The sequence below is a fragment of the Crocuta crocuta genome, unplaced genomic scaffold (assembly GCF_008692635.1).
Source record: "Crocuta crocuta isolate KB4526 unplaced genomic scaffold, BGI_CrCroc_1.0 scaffold235, whole genome shotgun sequence".
Classification (NCBI taxonomy): Eukaryota; Metazoa; Chordata; class Mammalia; order Carnivora; family Hyaenidae; genus Crocuta; species Crocuta crocuta.
In genome coordinates this window covers 9963043-9981000 of record NW_027531285.1, presented here as the reverse complement: position 1 = coordinate 9981000, position 17958 = coordinate 9963043, and the positions used below count along the sequence as shown (strand labels likewise).

Sequence of the window (17958 nt, the reverse complement as noted above, 5' to 3'; positions counted from 1 at the left end):
TTTTCTCCAAAAAAAAAAAAAAAAAAAAAAAAAAAAAAAGAATGAAATCTTGGGGTGCTTGGGTGGCTCAGTGCGTTGAGCATTCCACCGTGGCTCAGGTCATGATCTTGTTCTTGAGTTGGAGCCCTGCATCGGGCTCTGTGCTGAGAGCTCTGAGCCTGCTTCAGATTCTGTGTCTCCCTTTCTCTGCCCCTCCCTTGCTTGCGCTCTGTCTCTCTTTCTCAAAAATAAACGTTAAAAAAAAATGAAATCTTGCCATTTACAACAACATGAATAGAGCTAGAATATAATATAGTAAACAAAATTAGTCAATTAGAGAAAGGCAAATACCTTATGATTTCACTCGTGGAATTTAAGAAACAAAACAGATGAACAAATGGGAAAGGGAGGAAAAGAGAGAAGAGAGGGAAACAAACCATTAAGAGACTCTTTTTTTTTTAAGTTGATTTTTGAGAGAGAGAGAGAGGGCAAGTGAGCATGAGTGGGAGAGGGGTGGAGAGAGAGGGGAAAAGAGAATCTGAAATGGGCTCTGCTCTGTCAGCTGCAAACCTGATGGGGGGCTTGAACCCACGAACTGTGAGATCATGACCTGAGCTGAAGTCGGTCACTCAAGTGACTGAGCCACCCAGGAATCCCGCATAAGAGACTCTTAATGATAAAGAAGAAAGTAAGGGTTGACAGAGGGAGGTGGGTACTATGGAGGGCACTTGTTGTGATAAGCACTGGATAGTGTATGAATCACTGAATTCTACTCCTGAAATCAATGTTGCATTGTGTGGTAACTAACCAAAGTCTATTTAAAAAATTCAGGAATGTGAAATTAATGTTAAAAGAGAACTTAGTGTTTTCAGTGAAAAGTTTGGTTTAGCTTTGTGATTATGGTGTTATAGTTAAATTTAATAATCTTTGCCTGTCAATTTTTTCTCCCATCTTAATACTCTCAAGAGGGTAAGATTAACCTCTTATCTCTTGAGATAGGTGTTTATTTTAAGACTTTTTTTAAGCTTATTTATTTGAGAGAGAGAGAGAGAGAATGCATGAACTCATGCACAAGTTGGGGAAGGGCAGAGAGAGAAAGAGGGAGAATCCCAAGCAGACTTTGCTTATGAAATTTCTTATTAATTATTCTATTAGAAATTATAAAATGTTGGTTAACTATTGATAACATGTTGGAGCAGAAGTTAATTTTGTTGAAGAAATTATTCTTATTTTTTGCCATACTGCTAAGTAAAATATTTTTGATTAACTGGATTCTATTTGCATTAAACAACAGTAATATAATATTTAAATATTCAAACTGATTTTCAGGGGATGATGGTTATGAACAAATTTCCAGTGACGAAGATGGAATTGCTGACTTGGAACGTGAAACATTTAAGTATCCAAACTTTGATGTTGAATACACTGCTGAAGACTTAGCTTCAGTTCCTCCTATGACGTATGACCCATATGACAGGGAACTTGTTCCGCTCTTATACTTCAGCTGTCCATACAAGACTACTTTCGAAATTGAAATCAATAGAATGAAGGATCAAGGTCCAGATAAAGAAAATTCAGGGGCAGTAGAAGCCTCAGTAAAGTTAACTGAACTGTTAGATTTGTATCGGGAAGACAGAGGTGCAAAATGGGTAACAGCTTTAGAAGAAATCCCAAGTTTAATAATAAAAGGATTAAGTTATTTGCAGTTGAAAAACACAAAACAAGACTCTCTTGGCCAGTTGGTAGACTGGACCATGCAAGCTTTAAATTTACAGGTAGCTCTTCGCCAGCCCATTGCCTTAAATGTCCGACAACTCAAAGCTGGGACCAAATTAGTGTCCTCACTAGCAGAATGTGGGGCTCAAGGAGTCCTGGGACTGCTACAAGCAGGAGTAATCAATGGATTATTTGAGCTCCTGTTTGCTGATCATGTCTCCTCTTCTCTTAAGTTAAATGCTTTTAAAGCTTTGGACAGTGTCATTAGTATGACAGAAGGAATGGAAGCTTTTTTAAGAGGAAGGCAGAATGAAAAAAGCGGCTATCAAAAACTTTTGGAGCTCATACTTTTAGATCAGACTGTGAGAGTTGTCACTGCTGGTTCGGCTATTCTTCAGAAGTGCCATTTCTATGAAATCTTGTCAGAGATTAAAAGACTTGGTGACCATTTAGCAGAGAAGACTTCGACTGTTCCTAACCACAGTGAACCTGATCATGACACAGATGCAGGACTTGAGAGAACAAACCCAGAATATGAAAATGAGGTAGAGGCTTCAATGGATATGGACCTTTTGGAATCTTCAAATATAAGTGAAGGGGAAATAGAAAAGCTTATTAACCTCCTTGAAGAAGTTTTCCATTTAATGGAAACTGCACCTCATACAATGATCCAGCCTCCTGTTAAGTCTTTCCCAACGATGGCACGTATTACTGGACCTCCAGAAAGGGATGATCCATACCCTGTTCTCTTTAGGTAAGACTTTTTTGGTTTGGGAAAATGGATTTCACAAATCATTACAGGGAATTTTATGTGATTGATTTTGTTTTTTCAAATCTTTCTATAGGTAGTACATATCTATGTAAGAATACTCTGTATTTCAAAATAGTAGTGAAACTGAGAAGTATGCTACTGTGGGAGATCTGCGTTTTATTAGTACTTAAACTAGTAATGGTAATTTAAATTAAAGGCAGTGATAGTTAACAACTGTGCTTACATAAGCATGTCTATGAGCATGAATAAATGAGAAACTGTAGAGTTGCTTCTGGGAAGGTGGTATAAGAAGATGGCCCAGGAAGGAGAGCGCTTTTCTGTGTGAACTCTTTGTACTTTATCATTTTAATACATTGCAAGTTAATGTTACATTTTAATAACTTAATTTTACAGACCTAGCTAAATATCTTTGAGGTTCAATTATGACTTACTGTATAACTCCATTTGTTTTTATGTTTGTTTTGTTTTTTTAAGTAGGCTCCACGCTACACGTGGAGCTTAAACTCATGACCCTGAGATCAAGAGTTGCAGGTTCTACCGCCTGAGCCAGCCAGGTGCCCCTAACTAACTCTGTTTGTTGATAGAGTTTTGACATTATTAGGATCAGCACCCACAGTAGATTTTTAAAATTTGTTTTAATTTTTGATAAATTTCTTTTTTGGCATTTGCCTGTAAATAATTTTGTAGCTAATGAGAAAATGCATTTTATTATGTTATTCCTTATTTCAGTGATTAATTTTTCACTTGATTTAGGGCATACTGCAACAGAAAGTGAGATGCTTGACCATTCTAAAACCTTTACCTATCCATTCCTGCTTTTAGCTGCAACTATTAGATCTTGCCTTAGTTTGAGTTCTTATGGTAATAAAAGATGGTAATACTAGAGCAAGGTCTGGTAAGAGATGAGGTCGAGAGTACAAATATAGGGATTTGGCTTTGAACAAGAGAAAGGACAAGAGAAAGGAAACCTTATGTGTACAAATATAGATACATTTACAGCATGGAGATCATAAAACAGCCAAGCACTTCACACTGACCACTTTATTTTTATTTATTTATTTATTTTATTTTATTTTTTTTAAATTTTTTTTTTTAATGTTTTATTTATTTCTAGGAGAGAGAGAGAGAGAGACAGCGTGAGCAGGGAGGGTCAGAGAGAGAGGGAGTCACAGACTGAAACAGGCTCCAGGCTCTGAGCTGGCAGTCAGCACAGAGCCCGACGCGGGGCTCGAACCCACGAACCGCGAGATCATGACCTAAGCGAAAGTCGGACGCTTAACCGACTAAGCCACCCAGGCGCCCCTGACCACTTTATTTTTAATAAGTTAGGAAGTAAAGTCATACACTGAGGATACCTGAGGGTAGTGACTCTAAGGAAGGGAGTGATGTTCTTAGTTTGAGGGGAAACTAGTAATTAAAGGCTTATTAAGTATTGTTTTCTCCTCTGTAACTGGAGAAGGTACATTCAGGTATTGGACTTGAGAAAATAAAGGGCCTTGGTTGCTGTGCTAAGGAATTTGGATTTTTTAGAATGTGGGAAGATCTTGACTATTTCAGAGTAGTAGATCTGATCTGATCAAAATAGCATTCTGAGATCATATGTTGTTAAGATATATTGCAATGGAAAATATGTGGAGTTAATGAAGTAGATGAGCCAGTCTAGATTGTACTATGTTAAGTACTTACCTAATATAGTAGTACTTACAGGGAATAGAAAGACAAATATTGTGCTAATAGCAAGAAGATTTGTAAAGGAGCAGTTACTAGGATTTGGTGACTGGACCTAATAGCTAGAAGAAAGTGAGAAGGAGTCAAAGATGTTTTGAGGTTTCTAGCTAGGGTAACTGTTAGAACTGGAGTTTTATTGGTAGAAACTGGTAAATTAGGAGGGGCAATGAATTTTGAAAGGAGAAATAATTGCATTTTGGAGAGATTAGTTTGAAGTGATGACTAGCCTTTACTGTGTATAAGTCTCCAAGATAACCCTCAGGATTTGTCAGTGGGACTCCCAGGACTCAGCACTGTAGTCACAACTATGATTTATCACAGCAGAAGAATGCAAGGCACAACCAGCAGAGGAAAAGGGTAGATGGGGAGAAGTCACAGAGTTCTTTCCCAGCACAGTCACATAGGACCTACTTAGTTCCCACAGTGACAAATTTTAATGCATGTGAAATGTTGCTTATGTAGGAAATGCATTAGAATCTCAATATCCGAGCTTACTGGAGGATAGCCATGTGGGTCCCCAGTACCTACTGCATAACAGAATCCCGGACTCCCAGAAGGAAATCAGGTATTCAGTGTAAACGATGTTGTTTGCGTAAACATTTTAGGCAGTGTAAGCATTCTTACCAATTGGATGGTGCAAACCCTCCCCTTACCAGGTTCCCAGATGCCAACCAAGGGCCAGCCTCAAAGAAGGTGTTTCTCAGAATAAGCAGTCTGAGGCCTGCAGTATTAACCGTTTTCTGAACACCCCGCAAAGTGGTTAATGATGCTTTTAGAGTATAGTAGTTCTGGGATTNGGGGGGGGGGGGGGGAGCTTCTTATCCTGAAGTAGAAGCCTATGTTTAAGGAGTAATATAAGGAGGCAATTGTATACTGTATGATTCCAAATATATGACATTTTGAAAAAGACAAAACTATGGAGACAGTAAAAAGATCAGCAATTGCCAGGGGTTAGGAGGAGAGAGATGGATAAATACATGGAGCACAGTATTTTGAGAACAATGAAGTAGCGTTTGTGTCTAAGTTGAGGTGTTGAGTAAGTTCATGCTTTTTTCTACTAAAAGTATGTATGCTAAGAAATGGTTCTTAGATTTGATAAAAGTGCTATATGATAGTATTAACTATTTAAATACTAAACATTGATAAATTGAAATTTGTTTACTATAGTAGAAAGTACCAATTCGGATATACTACCTATAGTAAATCTGAATAAACTATATATTATTTGTACTATGTATACTATATTTTTCCTAGATACACCGGTATACTATGAGTAAACTAGGGTCGTGATGAAAAAGAAGTATTTGATAAGTGGCCTGGAAAGAAGACCCAGAATTTAAAGTCAGGGTTGATTCTGGAAAGAAAAAGCTTGTCCACAGTTACTTGTTGAACATCCACTGAATGTTAGTTAGAAAAAAACTTCATTTAACTTTCACTTTTATTTGACCCAGTGGAGAAAAGACTTGCTGCTTGCATTATGTTTATAGTTAAAGTAGTATATTGCTGAGGATAAATATTGTGGCCATTAACATTTTTACCTTTCTCCTATCTAGCAGATATTGAGTAAAGAATGTTTTGCACTGATTTCACACACATCAATTAATTTTTCTACAGGTATCTTCACAGTCATCACTTCTTGGAGTTAGTTACCTTACTTCTGTCAATTCCAGTAACAAGTGCCCACCCTGGTGTGCTGCAAGCCACAAAAGATGTTTTAAAGTTTCTTGCACAGTCACAAAAGGGTCTTCTTTTTTTTATGTCGGAATATGAAGCAACAAATTTGTTGATCCGAGCTCTGTGTCACCTTTATGATCAAGATGAAGAGGAGGGTCTTCAGTCTGATGGTGTTATAGATGATGCATTTGCCTTGTGGCTACAGGACTCAACACAGACATTGCAGTGTATTACAGAGCTCTTCAGCCATTTTCAGCGTTGCACAGCCAGTGAAGAAACTGACCATTCAGATCTCTTGGGAACGCTTCACAATCTTTATTTGATTACTTTTAATCCTGTGGGAAGATCAGCTGTTGGTCATGTTTTCAGTCTTGAGAAAAATCTCCAAAGTCTTATTACTCTAATGGAGTACTATTCCAAAGAAGCCTTAGGGTAATTTTCTTTTTACTCATTAAGTTTTTTATTAGACTGGAAAACTGTGTCAGTAAAGTGCTAATTTCTTAAAAAACGTATTGTATTTGAAAGTAAAAACTATATTTTTTGACGTAATGCATAATTTGTTAATTAACGATTAGAATGACAGAAATTTTTAAAATATAAGATGTGCTGTAAAGCAATGAAATGGATCTTTTAGCAGCTTCCTCCAGTTTCCCCTTGGTGTTGACAAGATTGCAACTATAGTACTCTTGCTAATTTGTCTGTAGAGTAATCTTAAAGCACCAAAATATGTATGTGTAGAATAAGGAGGAATATCTTGCTGTCTTGAATTTTCCCTCACCTTTAAACTGTGGTGCTCTGATTTCAGAAGTACTTTGACAGAATGGGTTGGGGGATTTTAGAATGATACTAGTTTTTAGGAGCTGCCCTGGAGGGCAGAGGATTTTAGTATATGAGGAGGTAAACATTCTCTTTGTGGCTCATGTCATAAAAAGCAGTGACACCCAGGTAACTGGCCTCGCAACAGGGTCTTGCTATGAGTACTTGAGTGGTGAGTCATTTTGGGGGGCCTGTGAAAGGCAAACAACATTGGCTTTCATGCCTAGTTCTACCTCAGCAGTGTTATAGTAGAAGACTGAGTGATGATGGCAGTGGATTGATTCATCGCACTTGTTCCTACTTATCTGGAGTGGAAAAACATTTTACAGGAGACCATTGAAGTATACTGAATCTTTCATTAGTTGTTAATATTTCATTGTTCTGATCTTTTTTTAATCTTTTTAATCTTTTATTTATTTTTGAGAGAAAGAGAGAGACAGAGCATGAGCAGGGGAGGGGCAGAGAGAGAGATGGAGACACAGAATCTGAAGAAGGCTCCAGGCTCTGAGCTGTCAGCACAGAGCCCAACACAGGGCTAGAACTCAAAAACTGTGAGATCATGACATGAGCTGAAGTTAAATGCTTAACCACCTGAACCACCCAGGCACCTCTGATCTTATTTTCTTAATAGAATTTCACTTTCTGTTGTGATGCATATGCTTTGTTTATCTACTTCTAAGTAGTGTCTTTGGGTGAATTGGAGGTGAGTGTTAAAATCTGATTTCATGTCTTCAGGAAGTTAGTCAGGCATCATTGTAAAATTCTCTGATCTCTTTAAAACCAAATAGAAAAAAAATGCTTAAAATTATTCCTGGAAGAATTGTTTTCATACCAAAAACCTTAAAACCTTATTTTGTTTCAGTGATTCCAAGTCTAAGAAGTCAGTAGCTTATAATTATGCATGCATACTTATTTTGGTGGTGGTTCAGTCTTCCAGTGATGTCCAAATGCTAGAACAGCATGCAGCATCTCTCTTGAAGCTTTGTAAAGCAGATGAAAATAATGCTAAATTACAAGGTATGGTACTTGAAATTATTTAAGCATTTATGATATGTGAAGGAAAAAGCCTTTGAATACCTGTAATTAGTACTTTATCATGTTTTGATAATACCATTGCCTGAAAGTACCTTTTATGAAAGTGTTTATATGGTGTTCTTAAAATTGTTGCAAATACCTTTTCCTGGAAAATAATGGTAATTGGTGGTTGATTGAAGTTACTAATCAAAATGGAAGAAGTAGCTTAAAGGTGAACTCAAAAGTTCAGTTTTGTGTATAGTTTGCATATGTGTGTGTTTTTCTATGTATATTTCTAAGTATAACACTATTCTAAGTACAACTTAGAAATCTATTTGTCATTAATTAACACATTGTGCTATCTTTAGCAGTGAAGGATGGTGAATATGAGCATTCTTTTCTTTTTTAAATAATTTTTTTAAAGTTTATTTATTTATTTTGAGAGAGAGAGAACATGAGCAGGGGAGGGGCAGAGAAAGAATCCTAAGCAGGCTCCACATTGTCAGTGCAGAGCCCAGTGCAGGGTTCAAACCCACAAATGACAAGATCAGGAGTCAAAGAGCCAAAATCAAGAGTCAGACGCTTAACTGACTCAGCCACCCAGGCACCCCGAGCATTATTTTCTAGAATATTTAAATGTATTTAATGAAGTTTATGGCAAAGCTTATATGAGCAGTCCTGAAAAATTGAAGGTATCTAATCACAGTTTTTTATTATTTTGCTTTGATTTCTGGCTTTCTGACCTTACCAAGTAGAAAATTTGAAACCATTGAGTAAATATTGTAAATAGCATGTGACCTTTATTCTTTTTAATCGTAAACTTTATGTGTTAGATTACCAGTAAAAGTTGGGTAGTAAACTCAGCTTCCCATATAGAAAATAGGTTTTTTCCATGTAGTCTGCCTTTATAAAAGGAGGTCACACAACATCTTCAAAGGTATCATTAATGCTTTACTACTTATTTTGGGTAATGGGTACACATACTTGTTTTATTATTCCGTATATCCTTCATTTGGACAATTTATTCTGTATATATGAAAGAGTTAATTTAAAAACGTATAGGAAAAATACTCAGATATACACAGTTGTAATCCTTATGGAGGAGTGTGGAACCAAGGAGAGACATGACTCTATTTTCATTTTCCTTTAGTTTTTCCTATAAAGTGTCTGGAATTGGCATGTCACTTTTTACATTAGAATGCTTTTCTTAAAACATTTTTGGTGTTAAAGTATCAGTATTATAGCATAGCTTCCAGGAGAGGGTTTTTTTTTTCCTACAGTATTCCACATTCCACTCCTTTTTTTCAGTATTCCAGTCTTTTTTTTTTTTAAAGCATAATTGACACATAATGTTACATTGGTTTCAGTTGTACAACATAGTGATTCCTCAACTCTATACAGTTAGGTGATGCTCACTGCAAATATATCTATCATCTGTTAGTATACAATGCTATTCAAATACCACTGACTATATTTCCTATGCTGTATTTTTCATCCGTGTGATTTATTCATACCATAACTGGAAGCCTTTACCTACCACTCCCCTTCTCCCATTTTGCTCATCCTTCCACTTCCATCCTCTGTGGCAGCCCACCAGTTTCTTCTCTGTATTTATGGATCTGTTTTTGCCCTTTTTGTCTTTGTTTTTTCCTAGGAGAGTTTTATTTTTTTTATTTTTTNTTCCCACCAACAGTGTAGGAGGGTGCCCGTTTCTCCACATCCTCCTAGGAGAGTTTTAAATTCATTTGTGATAAATGGTATATTTCATTTATGATTGTTTTGTAAGGAAAGTTTGTTACTATTTTGGGATGATAATGATTTAATTTTATAAAGGCAAATTAAGAAATTGACAAAATTTAAAATTCATGTTAAGAGAAAAGGCACTCAGATGTCTACCACTCCCCCAACAGGGTTGATCCTGTTAGAAATTAATATATTTTGTGCATGCTTTTTGGGGGGTGTGGGAGGCAGCAGTAGCATTAGGCAAATAAACACTATTTTATTATGTTTATAAAGAGTAAATTTATAAATTTTTTTAATGTAAGTTGATTGTCCTGTTTAAGCATGTAAACACTTAAGTTTTCAGAAACCAAGTAGCTAAGAATTGTCACTTCTTACTACTAAACCATTATAGTATACTTCTAAACCAGTATAGTAGCCCATTTACATTTCATGTTAAAGCTTGTTTAAAAACTTAGATGTAAGTCCATCCCTGTATGAAGTTTAGATTATTGAAATCAGTATGAATCTGATAATGTCCTTTGGAAAAGAATACCTTTACTTCCTTTGTTATAAAGGCTTTTATTTTAAAATATTATAAATGACTTTTTGTTTTTAAGAACTTGGCAAGTGGCTTGAACCTCTGAAAAACCTTAGATTTGAAATTAACTGCATCCCAAACCTAATTGAATATGTTAAACAGGTAAGTAATACTTAAAAGTGCCTTGATTTTATGGAACTGTATGGTAGGGTATAGTAGTGTTATGTTAAATCATTTATGTAGATAATGCAGTAATTGTTAAGTGTACTTGATTGATTTACTAGACTATATGGGTACAGATTTGTACATGTATGTAGATGGGTGTGTGATGGTGTGTATATGGGAATACACATGGACACAACCCTGTGTACTGTATGTACTGCTTTCCACTACCAAATTCTGACTTATTTTTTTTCTCAGATTGGAGTAATATCACTACCATTCTGATGATATTTACAACAGTGGTTTAAAGTTAAATAACATATAATTGTTCCAGTTAAACTTTAGTTAAAAAAAAAACTTCCTTCAAAATTTTTAGGCAAAAATTGACAAGAGTCCATTCCAGATAATTACAATGGGGACTAGTTTTAAATTTGTTAATTTGGGATGGTCATATCTACAAATAAAACATTCATGAAAGATGAAAACATAAAACTCCGTACATTTGAAAAATTCATATATAAATAATTAGTAATTAAAAATTCACTAAAATTGTTGTATTGTCAGTTTTAGGAGTTAGTGTAACATAGGCCAAAGGTGGTTATAGGTGCATAAAAAGTTTAAGCTAGAGAGGCAGAATGAACCTTGAATTATCTCCTCTTTCATTTAACAGGTAAACTGTACGTATTTGTGTGTGTGTGTGTATAAAACATCTTGGTCTTGGAGTTGAAATATGTTATTAAAATAACATACGTGTATTTCTAATTTGTTGCTGTTCTGATATAGCAATGAAGTACTTTTGGGGTTTGTCTGCTTTTAGATTTTTCTTTACTGACTTGTCTCCCTTATCTTCTTACTTTACTCATCTTTCCTAAGAGTACTTTAGTCTCCTGTGGTGCTGTCATATTCTTCTGTGTTCCTTACTCTGCTTTGTATGACATAGAGCTTTTCATATTCAGTCTTTTTATTTGGCAGAAATATAATAGGTCTGTAAATTTTAAATTGTCACATATTCAGAGTACTTGTGCATGGTCAGGAAAATATATAAGGAAACATCTAGTAAACATCAGATACTTGGGTACAAGTTTTTAACCAGTAAGAAATTTGATTCTGGAAATTTAAATTACATGCTGTAATAAAAAGAATTTTGATTTTTATGTAAATCCTTATTCATTAAATATAGTTAATAATAAATGACTCTTATTCCAAGATATACCAAAAGCAGATCATCCAAGACTGAAACTTCCCTTGGTGGATCCATGCTGCCTTATGTAATTTGTGGAATTATTATGGAAAGGCAGCAAGGAAGAAATCAGAGGAAAAGATAATGTTAAGGTGGAAAATGTATAAGGGAAAAGAATTTTCTCATTTTTAAGTCCTTCCTCTGAGGTTAGAAGCTGAAAGAGTAATATTTTTAAATGTTATTCCTTCTGAGGTTTTTAAAAACCATCTGTGCTTCTCTGTAGAAACTACAAAAACAAACATAACTATTGTCAGGAAACCAGGCATGGGCAAGTGCTAGGAACATAGGCAACTTTATTTCTTTTTCCTTTAACCATGTCCTAACTGACCATCACAACTAGATTCCTGTGGTATCTGCATTTAAGTGTATGTTATGGAGTGCTAAAACTTTCCCTGTTGCTTCCTCAGTTTTGAAAGAGGTGTAGTACCCACAAGGCTTTGTAAAATCAGTTATTGCTTTATTTTTGGGAGAGAGGATATTTAGAAAGAGTATATGAAAAAGAACTATTTTAGATTCCTAATATAAGGAGTCTCATTCAGTTTTGTATGTTACTTTGGTTTTAATCAGTACTTGCACTTTGTAATTATTCACGTTATAAAATAACCTTTATAAACTTCATAAGCCTTATTCATGTTTTACATTTACTAAAGAAACTTTAAGTACTTACCATGAAACTCATATTTTAACTAATGCCTTTTTGGGAATTTTTTTTATTTGTATCGAAGCACCAAGAATTAAACTTTCTGTTCGTTTTTATTTTTTAAAGAATATCGATAATTTGATGACCCCAGAAGGAGTTGGCCTTACCACTGCCTTGCGTGTTCTCTGTAATGTGGCATGTCCACCACCTCCTGTTGAAGGTAATGTGGCTATTTTACTTTAAAAACTATTCTTAAAGCTTAGTATAAATGTCATTTATTAAATAAAATATTCAAAAATCTTAACTGATTAACATATGAGTAATTAGTTTTTTTTCCCCTTATCCTATATAAAGGTCAACAGAAAGACCTGAAATGGAATCTTGCCGTTATTCAGCTTTTTTCTGCTGAAGGAATGGACACCTTTATTCGGGTTCTACAGAAATTGAACAGTATTCTGACTCAGCCCTGGAGGCTCCATGTCAACATGGGGACTACCCTTCACAGAGTTACTACCATTTCAATGGCTCGCTGCACGCTCACTCTTCTTAAAACTATGTTAACGGAACTCCTGAGAGGTGGATCCTTTGAGTTTAAGGACATGCGTGTTCCTTCAGCACTTGTGACTTTACACATGCTCCTGTGCTCTATCCCCCTCTCAGGTCGTTTGGATAGTGATGAACAGAAAATTCAAAATGATATCATTGATATCTTACTGACTTTTACACAGGGAGTTAATGAAAAACTCACAATCTCAGAAGAGACGCTGGCCAATAATACTTGGTCTTTAATGTTAAGAGAAGTTCTTTCTTCAATCTTGAAGGTTCCTGAAGGATTTTTTTCTGGACTCATACTACTTTCAGAGCTGCTGCCTCTACCATTGCCCATGCAAACAACTCAGGTATCACTTCCATATAACATGCATCTTATAAATGACTGCAGTAACACTTTTAAAAAAGCCAGTGCATTTTGTTTAAAAAAACAAAAACAAAAAAAAACAAACCCACAGCCCTCATCCCCTTCCTCTAAAAAAGACATAAACTGGATGAGGGTGAGATAAAACTGAAGCAAGTTGGTCATTAAAGAAATATGGGGAGCAACATTTTAATAAATTTTTGTTAATGTGAATTTTATTATGCTGTTATCTGTACTTTTACTTTTGTTATTTTTAAATCCTTTTTTCCCCCTTACCATGTGTTAGAATTTGCCATTAACTAGGTTGGTTCACCAATGGACTCTGCTCTACTGACTGCTAACCTGAGAACAATAAGATTTTCTAGATGAATTGAATTCAAGCAAATGTTTAATTGTATAATAGAAAACTGTTTTAAGCTTGTAGTAAAGATGTTCTTTTCATAACAGTTCTTCCTGAACAATTTTTGTGACTATAAATAAATATTAAAGAAAATCTATGTACACATACAATATACTTTTTTAACAGGTTATTGAGCCACATGATATATCAGTGGCACTCAACACCCGAAAATTGTGGAGCATGCACCTTCATGTTCAAGCAAAGTTGCTCCAAGAAATAGTTCGCTCTTTCTCTGGCACAACCTGCCAGCCCATTCAACATATGTTACGGCGTATTTGTGTTCAATTGTGTGATCTTGCTTCACCAACTGCACTTCTGATTATGAGAACTGTGTTGGATTTGATTGTAGAAGACTTGCAAAGGTATTAAAAATTTTTTCCTCAAGTTATTTTTGACACAGATATATTTTTTTTCACTTAGAATTTTGGAAACCAGGGTTTAGAATGCTCAGATAATATATATGTGTATATATAAATATACACATATACATATATACATACATGCTTATGTATGTATATATGAATATATGTAGATGATTTTTTACTTAGAAAACTTTATTTTATGGCGCAAGATACCTTGAAGGTCTTGATTTTGGGTGTTTGAAAGCTGAATTATAAAGTACTCTGATTTTAAAAAGTATTGAAATCTGAATTTACAAAATGTTATAATAATTGTAAAATCCCAGAGAAGTCCTCGTATCCAAGGATTGAAGTCTTTTATACAAGACTTGTATAAGTGTTGAAAAATAAATATTAGTTAAATAATGCCTTAAAATTAAGAATTTTGTTTACTAAACGTACTGATTTTATTTCAGCACTTCAGAAGATAAAGAAAAGCAGTACACTAGCCAAACCACCAGGTTGCTTGCTCTTCTTGATGCTCTGGCTTCACACAAAGCTTGTAAATTAGCTATTTTGCATCTAATTAATGGAACTATTAAAGGTGATGAAAGATATGCAGAGATATTCCAGGATCTGCTAGCTTTGGTGCGGTCTCCTGGAGACAGTGTTATTCGCCAACAGTGTGTTGAATATATCACATCCATTTTGCAGTCTCTCTGTGATCAGGTATTTATAGTTATTTTATAAATTCATTGTGTTTGTATATGGTTCCAAAGCTTCTCTTGATATAAATCTTGGCTATGAACACAGAGGTCTCATCTGTTTTATTATTCCTACTGTTTAGTGAGGTCAGTTTGAGTAGTGAACCAATAATAAAATGGTTTGGTGCTTCATAACTTTCTTTGGGTTTGTACTTCACAGGTTTCTCTGAAGAGCTCTTCTTTATGAGATTGTGTCATTGGATAGTTACTTTATGTGCCACTATATTCTTTGGGGTTGGTTATGTCTAGTATGTTCATTTTCATTCCATTTATACACATTCACTCTTGAATATTATAGCTCTGTGATTGGTTGAATTAATACCATGTGTTTTGTTAGGACAACTTTTGAAGGTATCATAGACTACTACAGTTTTAGTGTGTTTCAGACTACTCTCCTTACAGATGTTGACTAAAAGTAGTAGTATTTCTCCCTGTGTATATTATTTACTTCCAGTTTATAATTCCATGAGTTAATGAAAATTGTTTTAACTTTTAAAGCCCATTGTGATTAAGATCTTTCAAGATTTCTGTACCCAGTGGTCTTTAGCTGGTCATAATGCTTCTGTCTAATCAGATGTGATTTTTTTCAGGCAGAATATATATTTTTTAATATTTATTTACTTAGAGAGTACATATGTGTGCATCAGCAGGGGAGGGGCAGAGAGAGAAACAAAGAGGAAGAATCCCAAGCAAAGCTCTATGCTGTTAGTGCACAGTCTGATGGGAGTTCAATCTCACAAACTGTGAGATCATGACTTGAGCTGAAATTGAGAGTTGGACGCTTAATCAGCTGAGCCACCCAGGCGCCCCCAGGCAGAATATTTTTAATAGGATCCCATGTTGAAAGATTATCTTTTCTTCAACCGACAAAAATCCACTTTGGTTACATTTAATACCTAAGAAGGAGCAGTTTTGGTGTGACTTGTTTTCACAAAAAGAGGTCCTGGTAAAAATAAGTTTTGGGCCTGGTAGAGAGGATATTTTAAGTCCTTATACCTTAAAATGTCCATTTGACTGGTGTTCGTTATATAATCCATGTTAGGTTTTATGACTAATTTGAATGATACTATAGCACTGTAGCTGCCCTCATCACATAAACCTCATTCTTGGCCTAATCTTACTGTATTTGCCTTCTGATTCAAACTTTGTTTTATAGTTGTAACCCATGTTGAATACTAGTTTACAGTATGTTGAAGTGATTCAAGACAATGAAACATACCTAAAAATGTTTCTGTAAAATCTGCTTTATTCTATAAAGAGAGTGGTGAGTTTTTAGTTATTGTTGGTTAAACTTGCTTAGCATTGAAAAACTTGAATTTTAAAAGTATGTAAAAACTAAAGGAAAATACTTAGAAGACTGCTTAAATGTTTATTTGCTCTATCCATTTTTTTTTGATGTTTTAAATTCCAATATGGCTATGTTTATTAAAATTTATTTCACTGGGTGCACCTAGGTGGCTCAGTCGGAGCCTGCTTGGGATTCTGTATCCTTCTCTCTATCTCTGCCCCTCTCTTGCACCTGCGCTCTCTTTCTCTCTCAAAATAAATATTTAAAAACTTTATTTCACTGAATGATTTTTTTTATAAAGGATCTTTTCTTTAAATTTTTTTTTTAATGTTTTATTTCTTTTTGAGAGAGAGATAGAGACAGCATGAGCAGGGGGAAGGTCAGAGAGAGAGGGAGACATGGAATCCAAAGACAGGCTTCAGGCTCTGAGCTAGTTGTCAGCAGAGAGCCTGATGCGGGGCTCGAACCCATGAACCATGAGATCATGACCTGAGATGAAGTTGGACGCTTTACCGACTGAACCACCAAGACGCCCCTAAAATCGTTTAGTACCAAAAGAACGTAACCATTTGAAGATAGAAACTACACTCAGTGCAGTACAAAAGGAAAAATTTTTAGGGGCACCTGGCTGGCTCATTCGGTAGAGTATGCAAATCTTGATCTCAGGGTCATGAGTTCAAGCCCCGCGTTGGGCATAGAGCCAGACAAACAAACATAAATAAATGCAGTCTTAAAAAGAGATATTCTTTTAAAGTAAAAATGCTGTAAAGTAAAATATTTGTCTTTATTTAAGTGTGTATCCTTGTATTACCTTTTATAGAAGAACAAAATGATGCCTTTGTTCTTAATGTGTTTCAGTTTATATTTGGGATAGGAAAGTGACAGTGTTTAGATGAGGTAATTACTAAGTATTAATTTCTATGTACTTCTGGAAAAAAATGTGATAATAAAGAAAGTTTTTTCCCTATTCCTATCCACCCTTACAGGACATTGCACTTATTTTGCCAAACTCTTCTGAAGGTTCTATTTCTGAACTGGAGCAGCTCTCTAATTCTCTACCAAACAAAGAATTGATGGCCTCAATCTGTGACTGTCTACTGGCTATGCTGGCTAACTCTGAGAGCAGTTACAGCTGTTTACTGACATGTGTCAGAACAATGATGTTTCTTGCAGAGCATGATTATGGATTATTTCATTTAAAAAGGTAATATTTTATCTAATTTAATATATTCTTGAATTTAATTTTTCAGTCTGTTATCCTCTCCAAACTAATCAGTTCATTGCTCTTGTAGAAGGTAGAAGATATAATTTCTTTCATGTGGAGGAATTTGTATTCATGGAAAGGATTATTTAGTAGTGAAGTGTGCTAGTAATGCAATCTTCAGCATTAAAAATATAAATTGAATAGATAGACAAATTAATGTGGGCATTTTACAGTATTTAAGAAGAGAATCTTATTTTCCAGGGATATTAATTCAGACTGTTTTTGTTTTGTTGATACATTTACCTGTAGTCCTTCAAAAGTGATGGTGTAAAAAAAAAAAAAAAAGTGGGAGGGCACCTGGGAGGCTCAGTTGGTTAAGTGTCCAACTTTGCCTCAGGTCATGATCTCACAGTTTGTGGGTTCAAACCCTGCATCAGGCTCTGTGCTGATGGCTCGGAGCCTGGAGCCTGCTTCAGATTTTGTGTCTCCTTCTCTCTCTGTCCCTCTCTCACTTGTGCTCTGTCTCTCTTTGTCTCTCAAAAATAAATAAATGTAAAAAAAATTTTTTTTAAAGTGATGGTGGTGGGGGGTGCCTGACTGGCTTAATCAGTAGAGCATGCAACTCTTTATCGCAGGGTTGTGACTTCAAACCCCACATTGGGTGTGGAGCCTATTTAGAAAACACACAAAAGTGATGGTGGTATTGTATTCTGTGCTGATTCTGTATTTTTATTTTTATTTTTTTAATTTTTTTTAACATTTTATTCATTTCCAAGAGAGAGACAGCATGAGCAGGGGAGGGTCAGAGAGAGAGGGAGACACAGAATCCGAAACAGGCTCCAGGCTCTGTGCTGATGTGGGACTCGAACCCACGAACCCTGAGATCATGACCTGAGCCGAAGTCGAACGCCCAACCGACTAAGCCACCCAGCTGCCTCTGATTCTGTATTTTTAATTCTGTAGATGAATGGCTTAGATAAAAATAATTTGAGATGATTAAACCTCAAGTATAATTTCTGCTTCATTCTGTCTGTCCATGCCTTTATCTTT

The 17958-nt window shown here is 35.4% G+C and overlaps 1 protein-coding gene across 2 annotated transcripts in view; it reads left to right on the top strand.

The window, feature by feature from the left end:
• The window catches only part of VIRMA (vir like m6A methyltransferase associated), a 60460-nt gene that overhangs the window by 23161 nt on the left and 19341 nt on the right, over window positions 1-17958 (top strand). For both annotated transcript variants that reach the window (XM_077771355.1, XM_077771354.1), the window contains exons 8-16: window positions 1309-2449; window positions 5810-6301; window positions 7548-7702; window positions 10039-10121; window positions 12128-12221; window positions 12356-12900; window positions 13441-13676; window positions 14129-14381; window positions 16691-16908. In XM_077771355.1, the coding sequence (XP_077627481.1) occupies window positions 1309-2449; window positions 5810-6301; window positions 7548-7702; window positions 10039-10121; window positions 12128-12221; window positions 12356-12900; window positions 13441-13676; window positions 14129-14381; window positions 16691-16908 (3217 nt within the window). The remainder of the gene's footprint in view (window positions 1-1308; window positions 2450-5809; window positions 6302-7547; window positions 7703-10038; window positions 10122-12127; window positions 12222-12355; window positions 12901-13440; window positions 13677-14128; window positions 14382-16690; window positions 16909-17958) is intronic.